General features: G+C 34.1%; 1 protein-coding gene across 1 annotated transcript in view; it reads left to right on the top strand.

Moving 5' to 3' along the window:
• LRP1B (LDL receptor related protein 1B) overlaps positions 1 to 18,032 on the top strand; it is a gene marked incomplete at both ends in the record, with an annotated part of 1,929,835 nt that overhangs the window by 1,458,476 nt on the left and 453,327 nt on the right. Inside the window, 4 exons of the mRNA XM_080798957.1 lie at positions 5,477 to 5,603; positions 5,739 to 5,890; positions 6,188 to 6,312; positions 7,840 to 8,211. Coding sequence (XP_080655083.1) covers positions 5,477 to 5,603; positions 5,739 to 5,890; positions 6,188 to 6,312; positions 7,840 to 8,211 — 776 coding nt within the window. The remainder of the gene's footprint in view (positions 1 to 5,476; positions 5,604 to 5,738; positions 5,891 to 6,187; positions 6,313 to 7,839; positions 8,212 to 18,032) is intronic.

The following is an 18,032-nucleotide window of genomic DNA, read 5'->3' as shown; positions in this document are numbered from 1 at the left end:
AGTACTATAAGTCTAGGCTCTAAGAATCTAGGTATTAAATATTTCTTGGGAAAATATATATATTTTAGGGATGCATCAAATATTATCTACTTGGGATATCAAAAATGAAAAAAAATATGACCTTGTACTCAGGAAAACTTGTGAAACATGTAAATAGCAAAGTAATATCATATATGTATATGTACATATTTATTAAAATGAGAAGATGTACAATGAGGTAGGTGTAAATTAATTAATTAAGGAACTAAATATAATACAAGCTATAAACATAATATGCTATCGCATTACAGATGCCAAATATATTTTTCTTTGTGAAGTATTTTTATTGATACTTCTCCAGTATTGGCTGGGCATACACATAATAATTGTTTCACTCAATATTGTGAAGTAAGGAATCAAGAAGGAATCTGATGTAAAATGTAAGAATAACAGAAACCAGAGCAAGACCTGTAGAACAAATGATAAATATTATTTTAAGTTTTAACAGAAAAGGAGAACAACCCTGATGGCCTATATTTTTATTTTGGCTCAAAAGAAAAGTTCATTTCTGAATTGTTTATGGAAATGACAACTTCTCTCACCACTGCACGTTTTGAGTTGAAGCCTGTACTTTTATGACTTCGAGACTTAAAGCTTAAATGTTTAAATCAAATTAAATTAAATACTTAAAGTTTCAAGTATTTCTACTGGCATTTTTTTAAGGTAATTTCTTTATTTACCGTTTTGCCTCTACCGTTAATCAGTGGGTTTCATGAGGGTTGCTAAGGCCACTACATTTGGTATCATCAGCTGCTAGCACATAATAGGTACCTACTTGATATTTGTTATGTGAGTACATGTCTGCATTAAAAGAATACATTTGAGAATCATCCACAAAACTACAGACCAAAAAAAAAAAAAAAAGTCATGTTCAAGGTTATACTGTCCCTAGACTCTTCCTTTTAGTGTGTGTTCTGCTATCTGTGCCTGAGTTCTTTTTATATTACAGTAACCTCTAAGCAATAGTAACACATTCAGGAAACTTGAAAAGTGATTTGGGATTGGCATGGAATGCTTTCTCAAAACAAAACTGCACATTAAATGAAGAACAAGGAAATGTGAAGAAGCCCTCACAGGAATAGAGAAGGTTCTACTTTACATCGTTTCCTCATAGGGGATGGAGGATGTCAATTCATGTATTCATGAAATGTATTCAGAGCTTTATATTATTTGCACATACCCTAAAGATGGAGACATTGACATGTTGGCCTACAAAGCATTCAATTAGTATGAGTTTTAAGTAATTTTAATGAAACTGCTAAGACATTGAAAATTGCAAGCAGGTTTTTGTCAGATAAAACTCATGCTCTCATAAAAGCTAACTGCTATTATTCATTTGTAGGGTTTTTGTTTTGTTTCTTTTTGTTTTTTTTTTTTGTACTTTTTGCTGATAAAGTAACATACTGTTGACCCCCCAGTATGGCAGAGGGAACAATAACATTTTTTTTTAAGATTTTATTTATTTATTTGACAGAGAGAGAGATCACGAGTGGTTAGACAGGCAGGCAGAGAGAGAGGGGGAAGAAGGCTCTCTGTTGAGTGGAGAGCCCTATGTGGGGCTTGATCCCAGGAGCCTGAGATCATGAGCTGAGCCAAAGGCAGAGGCTTAATCCACTGAGCCACCCAGGCACCCCAATGGTAACATTCTTGATCCTCAATCAAGGCATTTACCTATAAAGGAATTACATGATCTTAATTTTTGTGCCAGCATGGGAATTTTTGGTTTTATCTCACCTTTCTTTAGCATATCTGATAAAGTATATAATCATGCTCTCTCATAAGGGCATAAGAATAGAAAGTGGTAAGGTTATTGTAAAAATTGAAACCCAGATCTGTGTTCAAAGGAAATAGTTCAGCATTTAAAAAGAGAATCTTAAATTCAAAGAAAATGGTTAATTCAAATTAGTTGTTTTTCACTATTTTCTTATGTCTAAAAACATCACATTTAATCCTGTTCTTTTTATAATAATTTGGCCTTATTCATTCTTTTCTTTCTATCTCACACTTTTTACCCTTCCCTACCAAAGCCAAAGCTTTGTGTTAGCTTTATTTCTCAAAAAAAATTTATTTGTAATTATACAAGGGCATTTGTAATATTTTCTATATTTTTGAGCTTTAATTTAACTAATTGTGAGAGGAAAAAAAGATTTGTTTTCCTTTCTAAGTGTACCTGTATGTGAAGTAATTCTGATTGTTGGTACAATGGTCATATGATAAATTCAATAAACTTTTGGGGACTTTAGGATTTCCGGTGCAACCAAATGGAGTATTTTACCTGCTATTCAAATGTCAATAATTAATTGGGTGTTAATATTGGAACATAATGTGTATTCATTGCACATTTTCCTGCCAAAAACTTCAGTGTCTTATTAAGACAACGTGGATATTTGTGTTACGATGATTTCTGACATTATTCTTATAATCCTTTCAAACCACTTTTGGAATGTCCCATTTTTGATTTTGTGATTGTAAATTATATAACTGCAAGCCTCCATAAATATGGGAATTTACTAGGACAAATTATTATCCAGAGAAACTTTAATTATACAACACAGCATTTGATTTTGACAATTCTGAACATTTCTAGGTCTAGAATAACCTTGAGAAGTATTTTTAGTGCTGGATTAACCAAGCTAATTCTCTAAAGGCAATTTCCTTCACTATATCATACACCTCAACAAACATTTCACTGTGGCAAATTTTGAACTCAAATGGGAACAAAATCAATCTGTAATGCTGTCACTGAATCTTAATTTCCATGGGGTTTCAAAAATCAGTGACAAAGATTTTCATTTCTTTCCTTTGTGAAAAATCACATTTAGATACCAAGAATCTATGTTCGTTAAAGTTATCTCAAGTACATCTATGTAAATTACTATCTTAAATTATTTATAAGTTTCTCCCTGCAGTTTTATAAGCTTAGTGTTCTTTTTCTACATTTAGTTATAATCCCTGAAGGTTCTCAAGGTGCTAATTCTATTCGATTCCTTATTTTTAATTTCAGTTTAAGGAGCAAATAAATTACTCCTTTCCTAACACTCATAAAGTGTTGCTTAATTTTAGTAGGTATAGAATCTTTTAGTTTTATTAAATTGATAAATTATTTAGCCATAAAAGTGATTCCTGCAGTCAGATGAGGCTTCATATATAATGATGATTTATCAAATTGCTATGGGAAATTTGAGTAAAATCTGTACTCAAGACATTTTTATTTTGGATAGTTTTAATTGTTAAGTTTATAATCATTTATTCAAGACTACTGCGTGGAAGTATTACAGATTTAAAATAAATAGGGACTACTTGAGAAAAAAGAACAAGAGAGACTTGTTTCTCAATACTAAGACCTTTTTCCATGGCTTGTTTTGTGTTTTTAAGTATGAAGGTCTTTGTTCTATTCCTTATACCTAGGGAAAAAAAGCATTTGTTATAAGATATTATATCATCGTATTGTATTTATACTTGGTGAGACAACATAGAGAATATACCACAGGCCTGAGTTCATAAAGCCTGAGTGAAATTCCTGGCTTGAACCCTTCCTTGTCATCTATACCATTGTGGATCATTAGCTTCCTGAGCCACAGTTTTCATACCTGTGAGAATTAGAGCTTAAATATATTAAATGGCTAATTTGCCCTGCTCACTCAAAGTAATATTTTTTATTATTCACTTAGTGCATTTGGAAGCAGGTTATTATTAAATAAAATGTATATTGTACATATTTCCTTTCATATTTGAACTCTGAAATATGTTAAAGTAGATGACATGAATCAGACTGAATAAATAAGCACCTGTCTGTGCTGGTTCCCACAATACATTTTTCCCAGTGTCACATCCCCTGCCATTTTGACACAGTGACTGACTAGTCATTTTAGGAGCATTATTAATGCTGAAAATTTTCTTTTAAAAAATTAAATGGGGCAACAAATTTGGCCTCTCAGTTATCTAGTTTATTTTTTTAATATAATGAGAATCCCCATTAAAGTTTAAAAAATTATTAACTTTAATGAAAGCATAGATTTTTTTTTCATGCCTGTTTCAGCATAGATCTAACCAATAAAATATTAGCTGGATTTCTTGCTACAAAGATTTCCCTTTCTGATTTATAGAGCTTGTGAATATGAATGAAAACTTCTTCAGGACTAATATACTTGGAATTCTAGCCACACCTCTTTTTCATCTGGTTGTAAAAGTCCAACACATTTATTTTATATAGCATTTTCAGGGGAAAAAATCAACTTTTAAAATAAATCAAAAGAATATGCATAAAGGGAATACATATATTTTTACATAGTTTATCTTTTTTATGGATAAATAGTAAGTTCATTAAATGGATACTAAATATGAATGTACATCTTTGATTTTTCTTTATCTAATCTAATTTTCTCATGTATGATCACTCATATATGTATTCTAATATGCACAGAATATTATCCAATTTTGCCTGAATGAATCAATGATTGCCATATTTTTCTAAAGTCTAATTATCATTTTTTGATGATTGTATAAAACTTCAGTGGGCACAGCTTCAAAAGAGTGGATCCTGAAAGCATGTATTTTGCATTATAATATGTTTGTAATATAAATATTATATATGCTGAGTGAATGAGTGAAAAAAGCACAGATAATATGCCTTCTATTTTTCTACATTTAGTTTTTTTGATGTGTTTTATTTCAGCATGCTCTGGATTTTCTTTTTGTATTTCATTTTCTTCCATATTCCATTTTGCTTTGTGAGATTACTAAAATAGGAATGTCTGCTTTTGTATGAATCTGTGCTTTATGATTGCTTCACAGGATAACTTACAAACTTCAAACTAGAATAGTTACATTTAGCAATGTAATTGGACAGAATTGAAATTATAGTGCATTTATGTATGCATTAATAAATCAAATATTTATCTATAACTAATTTTTATTTTAAAAATTTTCTAATTTTCTAGTGCTGTAAGTGTCCTAGCAGATAAAAAGGAGAAAAAATCACTGTCTTTCTTGAGCTTATTGTCCAGTGGAGACAAAAGACATTAATAAAAAATAACACTGTACAGAAATATAAGAAATGTAACACTGTAAATTTGCCACTCTAATCCATGCAGAATGTATGGTACAGTAATCAGAACACAGAAGAATTTTTGAGGGAAATGATGTTTGAAATAGGAACAAGAGCAAATTAGTCAAACAGGTTGGAGAAGAGCATTTCAGACAGGGAGTTGCACGAGCAAAGTATTTTGGAGGGATTTTAACCCATCCTTGTGATTTCTATGAATAATTAAATATTATTTACAACAAAAAATTATTTTTATAAACAGAAACACATAAGTGTATTGATTTCTAAAATGTATTATTTTGTTCTATTGATATGGATGTTACTGCTTTATTATTAATAATTGTGTTTTTGTGTTTATTTGCATATTACTATAAATCAACAATTTCATTTCAGCTACTTGTTCTGGACTGAATGGGGACAGATGCCCTGCATTGGAAAGGCTCGCTTAGATGGCTCAGAGAAGGTTATCCTTGTAAGCATGGGAATAGCATGGCCAAATGGTATCTCCATTGACTATGAGGTGTGTCGGATTTCTTAAGTATTTAAAGTGCATTAACTGCCAATTTGCATTAATCCACTCTTACTGTTCCCTTATTTTTTAATAAATCATTTAATCCAAAACAGCTTCTAATATTACTTTTCAATCAATCTTTAGGAAAACAAATTGTACTGGTGTGATGCTCGTACAGACAAAATAGAAAGAATCGACCTTGAGACTGGAGGGAATCGCGAGATGGTACTGTCAGGGAGCAATGTGGATATGTTTTCAGTTGCAGTCTTTGGGGCTTACATCTACTGGTCTGACAGGTAATTTATTTTTTCATAAGTATTTGAGTCTCAAAATGCTATTTCAGTGCCAGTTGCTTTACCCTTGTAGGATTAGCCATTCCTTAGCAAGGTCATAAAAAGGATCTCACAAAGCCATGTAATTTCCACAGAAAGTCAGGCACTCTTGCTTTTCCTGGCTCAAGTATTTCAATGTCACAGACTAAAGTTGGTTTTTTTTCCCCTTCTGCTTGGCCATCTGTTATCTTCAGTTTAAATAACTGACTTGATGTGAATTACTTAAAGATTGTTGATCATGTATGTTCAACTTCTTGTCAGAGCACATGCCAATGGATCCATCAGAAGAGGCCACAAGAATGATGCCACAGAAACCATAACCATGAGAACAGGTCTTGGAGTCAACCTGAAGGAGGTTAAAATCTTTAATCGAGTAAGAGAGAAAGGTCAGCACTCTTTTTTTTTTTTTTAAGATTTTATTTATTTATTTGAGAGATCACAAGTAGGCAGAGAGGCAGGCAGAGAAAGAGGAAGCAGGCTGCCTGCTGAGCAGAGAGCCCAAAGTGGGGCTCGATCCCAGGACCCTGAGATTATGACCTGAGCTGAAGGCAGAGGCTTTAACCCACTGAGCCACCCAGGCGCCCCGGTCAGCACTCTTATATAATGAATACATCTTATGTCATCCCTCTCCTATTTTTTAAACATTTATCAAACTTAAGTTAGGGATTCTTATCTGAATCAAAAACCTCAAAATTCTATTTTTTTACATCTAATTTCCTACAAAAATCATACAGTAGCCTAATGAAATGAATATATAATAGTTCATATATAGATATTTTTGCCTAGGGCATTGTATGTACATGGAAATGTTATATACCTGGCATGTCTTCACTATAGGTTTGGGCTAAGTAATATAGAATATCTATATCTATATCTATATCTATATCTATATCTATCTACTCAACAAAAAATGCATTGCATAATTAGGATACTAGAGAATAAAAAGCAGCCAAAAATACGTGTTTGGGGTTATATTTTGATATATAAAGTGATTATTATCGCTTCTCGGCCTTTTGGCTAAGATCAAGTGTTGATATATAAAGTGATTATAGCTTCAGAAGTTTGCTGTTGGTGTGAAATATTTCTGAAGTCATCACTTCTTTAAAATGTGTATTTTGAAACTGTTATGATGATGGTTTGGATTTTTTAAAAATTTACCTCAGTCAAATTAAATGCCTATTTTATGCCATTAAATATCAATTTTAATATCCATTGAAATAATTATAATTAATTTTCTTGACATCAAAGATAGGTGAGATAATTTTGGAGCTGATGACGGATTCATGGAGGAAAATTAGCCTGATGGAGAAATCTTTTTTTTTTTTTTTTTTTAATTTATTTATTTGACAGACAGAGATCACAAGTAGGCAGAGGCAGACAGAGAGAAAGGGGGAAGCAGGCTCCCCGCTGAGCAGAGAGCCCAATGCGGGGCTCGATCCCAGGACCCTGGGATCATGACCTGAGCCGAAGTCAGAGGCTTTAACCCACTGAGCCACCCAGGTGCCCCCTGATGGAGAAATCTTAATCTTAATATATTACATCTTCCCTCAAAACTGAAGCAAAAACTTATGCTTACTATACTTAGAAGGTTAGGTGCGTTACAGCTGTAAATTTCTTTGATAGCTTTTGTATTTCACAGGCAAGATTTTAAAGCAGTGTGCACTTTGTTGGTGAATTCTGTTCATGTTTTGAAAGAATTGTTACTTGTGCTAAAGATTATAATACATAAAACCTATTGCAATTCAGCATCAAGTTTCAAAAAAGACATATACTTAACTGGCTGATTGAGGGAAAATTTTAAATGGAAAATGGAAAATTTTAAATATTTCTGTAAGAAAAAAATCATTTGAAAAACAAAAGAAAAACACAAATATATATGTTTGTGTATGTATGTATCTTTTTTTCCTCTTTAGGGACCAATATTTGTGCCAAAGACAATGGTGGGTGTCAGCAACTCTGTCTTTATAGAGGAAATTCTCGGAGAACTTGCACTTGTGCCCATGGATATTTGGCAGAGGATGGAATTACTTGCCTAAGGCATGAAGGCTATTTGCTGTATTCAGGGAGAACAATATTAAAAAGTATACATCTTTCTGATGAAACCAATTTAAATTCACCAATAAGGCCATATGAGAATCCACATTATTTCAAGAATGTCATAGCCTTGGCTTTTGACTACAATCAAAGAAGAAAAGGTACCAACCGAATCTTTTACAGCGATGCACACTTTGGAAATATACAGCTTATTAAAGATAACTGGGAAGACAGACAAGTAATCGTGGAAAGTAAGTACAATAATTTTTAAAAAATAATTTGGTGAAATGAGTATCATTTGCATTAGCAGAGAAATTAGAGTGGTAGTTGCATGTAGCAATTACATTTTTTTGAGTTTATGTTCAAGAATAATGCACTATATTATCAGATCTGCCAAAGTCAAAAAATCAATTAACTCTTAGCATGTACTGTATGTATATTTTGATTATTAGTTTTTAATCTTGAACTTTCAATATATTCTTCATACAACCTATCTCTTTTCTCTCTATGTGATTTCCATATATCCCCCACTTTTCCAATTTCACTATACTTAAGGTCAGTCCTTTTCATTACTTTTTAAATTACAAATTGGTTTATTAAATTAATTGTAAAGTATTCAAGTAATATGGATTTAAAAATGAAATTACTCCCTCATCATTGCAACATCAATTCCATATACTCATCCATAGCTGATAGCTGTCATGCATTCAGAAATTTTTTCATGTGTGTGTATGTAATTACAAAATTGAATGATCCTATATGCATTATTCAGCTGCTTTTTTTAACTATCAAATATCTTGAAAACCATTTATTTCAGTATATAAGACTCTATCTCATTCTTCAGAAAGCCTATGCCTATTGTGTACTAAAGATAAACTATTTGACTATTTTCTTCTGATAAACATTTGTTTCTGGTATTTCATCATTACCTACAATGTCACAATGAACATTTGTGCATATAGATACCTTTATTCATACATGTGAGTATTTCTTTAGCATAGAATCCTAGAAACAGAATTGCAAAGTCAGTAGGTGTTTATTTTACTTTTTATAGTTGGACAGGTTTCTGTCCAAAAAGACCATATCAGTTTATATTTCCTCAACTGTATGTAAAAAGTTTTATTGCCACATATTTTTTCCAACAATAATTTCGTAATTTTTTGGCTATGACTGTCTAATTTATAGAAAATATCAACTTATATTAATATACCTGATAACCAGTGAGTTCCAGCATCCAGTGTATGTTTCCTCATATAAATATACATATAAATATTGTCAAACTTTTTATTTCATATTTCATATTGGCACTCCATGCTATGCCTGCCATTCTGCTAGGCCAGTATTTGCCTATTCAGATTTTCCAAATTACAAATATATGTATTACAAATATATACATATATATGTGTATATATGTATATATTTGTACAAATATATATGTATGTATATGTATGTATATATTGTACAAATATACATTTTCATTTCTTTGTTCTCTAAGTAAGGTTACCATACTTATTTATAATTTCATACCAATTTGTAAATTCCAGAACATGCCAACATGCCATTTTGGCTTGTATGTGTGTCTGTGTATGTGTGTGCATGTGCCTGTGTGTGTGTGTGTGTGTGTGTGCGCGAGAGACAGAGAAAGAGAGAGAGAAACAATGCAACTGTAACTGTACTGATCATAGACTTCAGGTATATTTGACTTTTATTGATTCAGTTTAGATCTATGAAGTTTAGATTATAACACTGTGGTCCTCCAGTTTTTCTAGGCTGACACAATTTAGATTTGGAGGTGCTTACACTGTACCCACAATGTATTAATTTATTAATTCATTTTCTGTGCTCCAAATGTTTTGATATAAAGTTGAATATGAGTCCATAGGCCTTTAGAAGCTACAGTTTCAGAAGCAACTACAGGTAAACAAACATTGAAAATCAGTAGAATCTACAAGATACTAGAGAACTAGAGAACAAAAATAATTTCTTTGGGGCAGGGTGCGAGATGCCACTGACCTGAGTTGAGGAAACGTAAAGGTTCAATAGGAATCTATTAATTGATTGGGCTAGATAGGGAAGATGAGGAAGAAGGATAATTCTAGACCTGTGATCTTCAAGTTTGGTTTCCTGGGGTTCCCCGTTGTGTGTTCGTGGAGTCTAAGAGTTATTTTTATGATAATACTAGATAATTACCTTTTCCATGGTATTGACATTCTCATTAATGATGTAAAAGCAGTGGTGACTAGACTGCTGGCAACTGAGTGGTAATCAAGACAATGGCACCAGACTGTCCTAGTAGTCATTGTATTTTTCACTGGCGCTTAACAACTGGGGCGGGGGGGGAACAGTTTCACTTAAAGAACGTCCTTGAAGAGAGTAAAACATTTATATTTTATTGAATCTTGATCCTTCAGTACACATCTCTTTAATATCCTGTGTGATGAAATACACATAAGGTACTTTTGCTGCATTCTGAAGTGCAGTGTTGCCTGAAGGAAACCAAGTATTTGTGCTATTATTTGGGTTCATGCTTCTTTTACGGAACACCATGTTTTACTTGAAAGAATGAAGAACAGACTATGGTTATTCATACCTAGGTATGTGGCAGACATTTTCTAAAGAATGAATATAATGAGTCTGTCACTATAAGGAAAATGACTTACAATATCTGCTGCAAATAATAGAAATCAAGCTTTCAAGTAAAAATTAGAATTCTGGAAGACTTGTATCAAGCACAGTAAGCTTGATAACTTCCCAATGCTTAAAGGCTTTTCTGATGAGATGGGTGGTGCTATTACTGAAGTGACTGGGGGGGGGCGTTATTGCTAAATGAAATGTGTCAACAGATATGCATAACTTAGGGAACGAATACTTTGCAAATGGCATGATAAAATCATGCATGGGTAAATGATCCATTCAAAGTGTAGGATAGACCAATGAATTTTAATGTAATAGAGTATGAAAAGTTCACCATTGTGTGTTTCTGATTCTACACTGAAGCTAACCTTTATGTAACTGCTGCTTCTTATGTGTTGGTATAGTGTGAAAGAATATCCAGAATTATCTGAAAAGTCTACTAAAACACTCCTCTTTCTTCCAACTTCATAGCTGTGTGAGGCTGGATTTTCTTCACATACTTCAATTAAAACAACATTACAGATAGGATGAAGAAGTAGATGTGTGAATCCTGCCATCTCCTAGTAATCCAGGCACTAAATAGATTTATCAAATTATAAAACAATATTCTCTCTTCACTTAAAACAACACAGATAGGGGTGCCCAGGTGGCTCAGTGGGTTAAGCCTCTGCCTTTAGCTCAGGTCGTGATCCCAGGGTCCAGGGATCGAGCCCTGCATCTCTGCTCAGCAGGGAGCCTGCTTCCCCCCCTCTCTCTGCCTGTCTCTCTACCTATTTGTGATCTCTCTCTGTCAAATAAATAAGTGAAATATTTAAAAAAAAAACACAGATAATTTCTTAGAAGATACTGGTTATATTAATATACAATCAATTCATTTTTATTTTAAAAGAGATTAATATATGGTTAAAACTACATTTTTAGTTTAAATTTCTAATATGGTAAATAGCTATAGGCACAATTCACACAAAATTTCTCTCAAAGTCCTCAATAATTTTTAAGAGAGTAAAAGTTCTCAAATTAAAAATTTCCAAACTACTCTTCTAAAGACTCAGAAAAATTTTATACAAAGACATGAAAAAACACAGGGTAGACAAAGAGTCATATATCATTTGATATGATTAGAATGTAGGTTATGTGGCCTGAATCAATGTGAGATGAAACTGGAGTTCTAGGGAGGGCTTCAAGAACAAAGAATTTGATCTGCCAAGATAAGAAGTGTTTAAAAAAAAAAAAGGTTTTATTGAGATGTAGTGTTTTGTTGTTGTTGTTGTTGTTTAAAGATTTTATTTATTTATTTGACAGACAGAGGCCACAAGTAGGCAGAGGGGCAGGCAGAGAGAGAGAGAGGGGGAAGCAGCCTGCCTGCTGAGCAGAGAGCCAGATGCGGGGCTTGATGCGGGGCTCGATGCAGGGCTTGATCCCAGGACCCTGAGATCATGACCTGAGCCGAAGGCAGAGGCTTTAACCCACTGAGCCACCCAGGCGCCCCTGAGATATAGTTTATATGCCATATAATTCACTCATTAAAAGTGTACAACTAAATAATTTTTGGTATATTACATTATTAATTTTTTAAATCAGGTAATATATTACAATGCATAAAATATAATACACATATAATAAATAAAATTAGCCATTTTAACATTTTAATTATACCATGCAGTGACATTAATTACATTCATAATATTATGCAACCATCACAACTACTTCCAAAATATTTTTATCACTTCAAATAAAACTCTATTTAAGCAATTATTCTCCATCTACCCTCCCCTAAACCCCTCATAAACTTTGATGTGTTTTCTTTTTCTATAAATTTGCCTATTTAAGATATTGCATGTTAGTGGAATCATACAATATTGGACCTTTTGTGTGTGGCTTATTTCACTTAGCATAATATTTTCCAAAGTTCATGCATGCTGTAGCACATATCAAAAGTTCATTCCCTCCTCCCCACCCAAAAGAAAGTTCATTCCCCCTTTTGTCGCTGAATAAGATTCTATTCTATGTATATACCACATTTTGTTCATCCATTCATCTGTTTATGGACACTTGGTTTCTTTCTACTTTTTGACTATAGCGACTATTGCAAAAGTGCTGTAATGAACATTGGTGTACTAATATCCAAGATAAGTAGTTTTGGTTGTATTTAATAGATAATAGGGAAATAGAGAATAGGGAAATAGATAAGAGGGAAATCACCACTGTTAAAAGATACACATATACTAGGCTTTTTATTTTATAATGATCACTCTGGTTGTGTGATGTTCAGTGAGGTTTAAAGGTCACGTCTGAAGGCAGAGGTGACTTAAGGGGTTGTTTCCTTATTACAGATCCTGTTTCCACAGTGGTAAATTAAACTGAAAGCATATTAATTAAAGTATATATACAACCAAACCATTCTAATCCTCTCCGCTAAAATCAAAGCAATTAAAATGAGTAACACTTTAGTGGGTGTATGTGTTAACTCACATGGAAGAAGTGACATACGATAGCTGGGAGTTGGGAATCAGTCAAGTTTGGACTGAAATCCCACTTTGCTATTTATTTCCTGTGTGATACTGTCAATTTCCTCACCTACAAAGTGAGAAACAAACTCATAATATTTTTTGCCAAGATTTTATGAGAAAGAGTATGCAAAGAAGATAAAAACAAGCATAATTTTATTTAATTTATAACTTTATATTACTGTATTTGTGACACATTTGTGGATTATTTAGGATAATTATCCCCTAAATCATTTTTAGAATATGTGTTAGAGTTGTTAAACAATCAGAAATAATTATAATAATTATAGATGTGGTAGTATATTAAGGTCTGACTAGAATTTAAAAATTAATTAAGATTAGTTTACATTGATAATTTACATAAACTTTTCTAAACACTCTCCTTATGCCATCCTATCTCTCCAAGAAGTTGCTAATTTGTTTAACCATTGTAATCTTCTCTTGAAGTTTTGTGGGAGAATTTATAGTTTGATTTGCCAGACCAAAAAGCAAAAACAAAAAACAAAGTAAAGCAGTCCCCGCCCACCCCCAAAATGAGTTACTGGTATGCAAATAAATACAAATAAGACATAAAATTCATTTATGTCTTGGTATTCCACTTTAATAAATCTGGTATAATGCATTTCATCTTGTTACATATTTTACCACTTACCAACAAAATTAATCCATGGAAATGTGATTAAGTCTTTTAAGATGTCGAGGAGATACCATAGAGCTACAGCTGCAGTGCAGGATTGGGTGAGAAGCCCAGGCTGAGGGTGCTAACCCTTCTCAGTTGCTGCTCTGTCTCTCTGTGGAGTGAGCGGGGCTCAGAGCTCTGGCCCAGCCCTCTTGTGGGTAGTTACTACAAGGAGGGCAGGACCTGCATGCAGCACTACCTGGCCTGGTTACTGCTCAGTCTGTCTGCTGGTGGCCAGGGCTCAGGACACCTAAATGGGTTCATTACAGTTTTGACTGCTGGGCAGAAAGGGCATGGCTGGGGCACGTGTCTGGTCCCTTTGTAGCTTAGCTGCTGTGCACGGAGGGCAGGGCTCAGGGTCTTCACCCTGTCCTTGCATCTTGTTTCCTTAGCTGTGGAAAGAGGGCAGGATTCAAGAATCTCATCCCTCCCAGTTGTGGCTTGGTGTCCGCATAGGGTTAATTGGTATGGGAGCTTGGCCAGGCTGGTTATACCATGGGGTGGGCAGAACATGCCCTATAGTAAAGCAGGCTAGAGGGAGAGCACCAGAAATGGTGCCTATTGGTTCTGTCACCAGCAAATAAGGAGGAAATTTAAGAATGGTATCTGTCAGGGCTTCTGTCCCTGGAGTGCAGGTTCCCGTCTTTCCAGCTGCCACTTTCAAATTTGTAAGTGGGTCTTTCTCACTTATGGGCTAGGAAATTTTTAGTCTGTTACTTTTGCCCAGGATCTCAGGGTGAGTAGGTTTTTTTGCAACCACTTTAAGAGTTGAATCTCCATTCTCTGTAATTCTTTGATTCTCCTGATCTTAATCCCTATTGATTTTTAAAACAAGATGTTTGGGGCAGGGAGCACCTTTCTGATGACAGCTGCCAGAGTCAGAGTTCCTGAAGAAGGACATAATTTCTTCATGCCTTGGGGGAGTGTTCTGTATTTTGGGAATCACCATTGTGATTGTGAGGTCACTACTGCTGGGTTAGGGTCCCAGGGAGGTGGTGGTATCTCTGCCTCTCTTACTCTTCTCAATGCATCCATTATTTATTTATTTATTTATTTATTTATTTATTTATTTATTTTGTGGAGGTGCTGTTCATCTAGTTCTCAGGTCCTATTCAGAGAAAAATGGTTTCATATATAGTTGTGGATTTCTTGTGTTCCTGGGAGAAGTAAATTCAGGGTTTTCTTACACTTTCTTCCTTCATAATGTTTTTATATTTTTTTTTTTCAAGACTACTGGTGGCAGTATGCCTTTTTTAAAAATTATATTGTACTGGAAATATCTTTTTCTTTTCCTTTAAATGGGCTAGTTCCATATCCTTTTATGAGTGCCCCAAAATTCATTTGATTATGTTAATTTTTTCTGTGTGCAATTTCAAAGGTAAAAATGTCACCTTTAAAGTGTATTATTTTAATTTCCTTGGTATATGTCATAACGACATTCTTAATATGTGAGAATCTTAGCTACTCATTTTTTTCAGATTTTATAAAATAAAGAAATACTTTCAGATATATTTATTAGCTAACACAATTTTCAAATTACCTATTTAGGTAATTGCACATATTGGAAAGAGGAAAAGGAACATGCTTTATTATACATTGAAATTACTAAGATTGAAAAAAAGGTAAGAATAAAAGATGAGCATTGTGCATAGGGAGTCAGCAAGCAGTGAGGCAGGGGATAATGTTTATACTGCAATGGAAGACACAGGATAACATCATCATCAAATTATGGAAAGCAGAATCTGGAGTGAGAAATGATTAGTGCAGAGGGAAAGAGAACATGGGATTTCCTCCTCATTAAGTTGTAGGCTGTGTGTTCAGTATGTCTTCCATGAACTCATAGTTTCTTAAAATATTGGAGTCGTTCCAGGAAGATGTCCTGTGTCAAGTTGGGGAGGAAATAATTTTTCCTATAACCTTTTGGGTTTGGGTTAATGAAATATGAATTAAACTGATAAAAGAGCTAATCAGAAAAAGTACACAAAAAGTTTAATGTTAATTTTTTTTTCTGTACATGGAGGCCTTCATAGAAAAGAAATGATAGACCATTTTAACAAGGATGATCAACTGCAGAGAACTAGCTAAACAAAAATAAAAAGAAACAAACAAACAAAAAAAAAAGAGTTTGGTTTTCTAGAGGAAGTAAATTGTGTGGAGAGAGGTACATGGGAAAACTAATGGAAGATAATGGTTGTTCAGTAAGATGTTGCTTATGTAGACGCATTTTAGTGCTATCTCCAACTCCAGTGATAGTGATTGCTCTTCTCTCGCGATCAAAGAGGGGACAACTTCACAAAGAAAATTTATGTCCTATTGTTAAGTAGACAGGGGCAGGGTAGAGAAGATTTCCTGCATCTGCTGTTATAGCTTACAATAATCCTTATGTCATAGTAGCTTATTTTGGGGTGGTATATTCTGATCCCCTTCAAAGGCATGATTGTCCTAAAGTCTCTTACCCTATAATACCAATCAAGACCAGATCCCTCTAGGGCACTAATATACCTGAACAAGAGATATTGAAACCACAGGTAGAAGTCACTTAATATGAGGAGCAGAAAAATTCATGAGGAACAGTATGTTAGAGAAAGAAAAAATAAGGAATTCTGAGTCATCTGCAGAACATTCTACTGAAGTTCTGTAGAGTCAATATGAGGTGTGATTTAGGTCTTGGAGGCAGAACTGACATGGAGAACTCAGGAATGTTCAATGATCAGTATTAGGATTACTCATAGATTCAGAGCTTTGCATTTCCTCATGAATGTGTCAGAATAGCTGACAGTGATAGAGAGTAGAAGGCAATGTGGTCAAGTACTAACTTTTTTTATGTTGAGAATTAGTCTTAAGACAGGAGGCTGAAAAGTTTCCTGCGAAGGTACTCAGGCTCAGGGGACTGCCCTCGTAGATCACATTAGATGGTCTGACAAGGATTTTGTTTGCAGAATCAGAAACTGCTGGATCATGTCAATGTGGCAGAGAATTGGGGTCTTTGCTTATTATTAAACTTGAACTTTGAAACCAATGGTGGCCTCTAAAGTTGTTATAGTTTATGAGTCTGATTAGGAATGGAGGAAAGGAATGAGAAGATACTGTCAAGCTAATGCATCTACCATAGCATGGAGCACCCACAAAGATACTAGGTGGACTTCAGAAATGGATAGTGATTCACATATGAATCAACATCCCGGTATTGGATCACTACCAAGTTAAGTTTTAGCAGGTGTGTGAGGGTGGGAGTAGTGAGATTAATAATCCCTGATCAGAGTCATTTCTGTATGATACATCAGTTTAAATGTAATTACATGTATTTCTTTTTTAACCCTTAGTCTAGGAGTTGAGAGATTGGCGCATATCAACTAGTTTTGATTGCATAACAAATCATCCCAGAATTCAGTGTCTTAAAACTATAACCGCTTATTTATCCCACTATTCTATGGGTTAGCTGGTGGTTCTTCTGGTCTGTGTCAGTTCTTCAGATCTCTAGCCAGCTTCAGATCAGATGGCAACTGGATGATCTAAGATGGCCTCCATCGTGTGTCTCGCAGTTGGCATGCTGTATTCTGGGTTATTGGCCATGAGTCTTTCATTCAACAGGCTAGCTTGGGATGGTCACATGGTTCTCAGAATTGAGAATAGGCAAACATTTTATAAGCCATATGTACTGTCTTACTGGTCAAGGAAAATCACATGGCCAAGTCCAGATTCAGGGAATGGAGGAATAGACTCCTACTAATGGGTTGAAATACTAAGGGGCCGCGCACATAAACCAAGGGGGAGAATTTGCGATTTCTATAATCAACACAGTGTGTAAGCGATCATTAGCCTATCTCTAGAAGCTCATAATTGATACAGTGAAATTTGGCTTGTCTTTTTAAAACTCTTTTCTGTTTTATTTGTTATATAGTGTTTCTGACAACCAATAATAGGCTATGACAATAATATCTGGCTTTATCCATGAACTAGAAATCAATCTGTCTTTGGTGGTAAAGAAATAAAATGAAACAGAAAAGGATTATCTAGTGGGGAAAAGATATAATAAAACCATGGGTTAGTAGATTTAATGATATTGAATTGATTCTGTCAACTTCAAGAGTATAAACTTTTTTAGATTTAGCTCAAATAATGCTGAATTTTTCTTACAAGTCCCTTGTGACTAGTTGCTATTAAGCCACTTTAATTGCCCCACATCTCTGTGTAAGCAATGTGACTGAAAAACTTTATTTATTTTGTACTTTTGACTTGAATGAGAAAGTTG

The sequence above is a fragment of the Martes martes genome, assembly GCF_963455335.1.
Source record: "Martes martes genome assembly, chromosome: 3".
In the NCBI taxonomy this organism is placed as follows: Eukaryota; Metazoa; Chordata; class Mammalia; order Carnivora; family Mustelidae; genus Martes; species Martes martes.
Note: the sequence above shows the minus strand (reverse complement) of the source record. Positions and strands in the feature narration are given on the sequence as shown.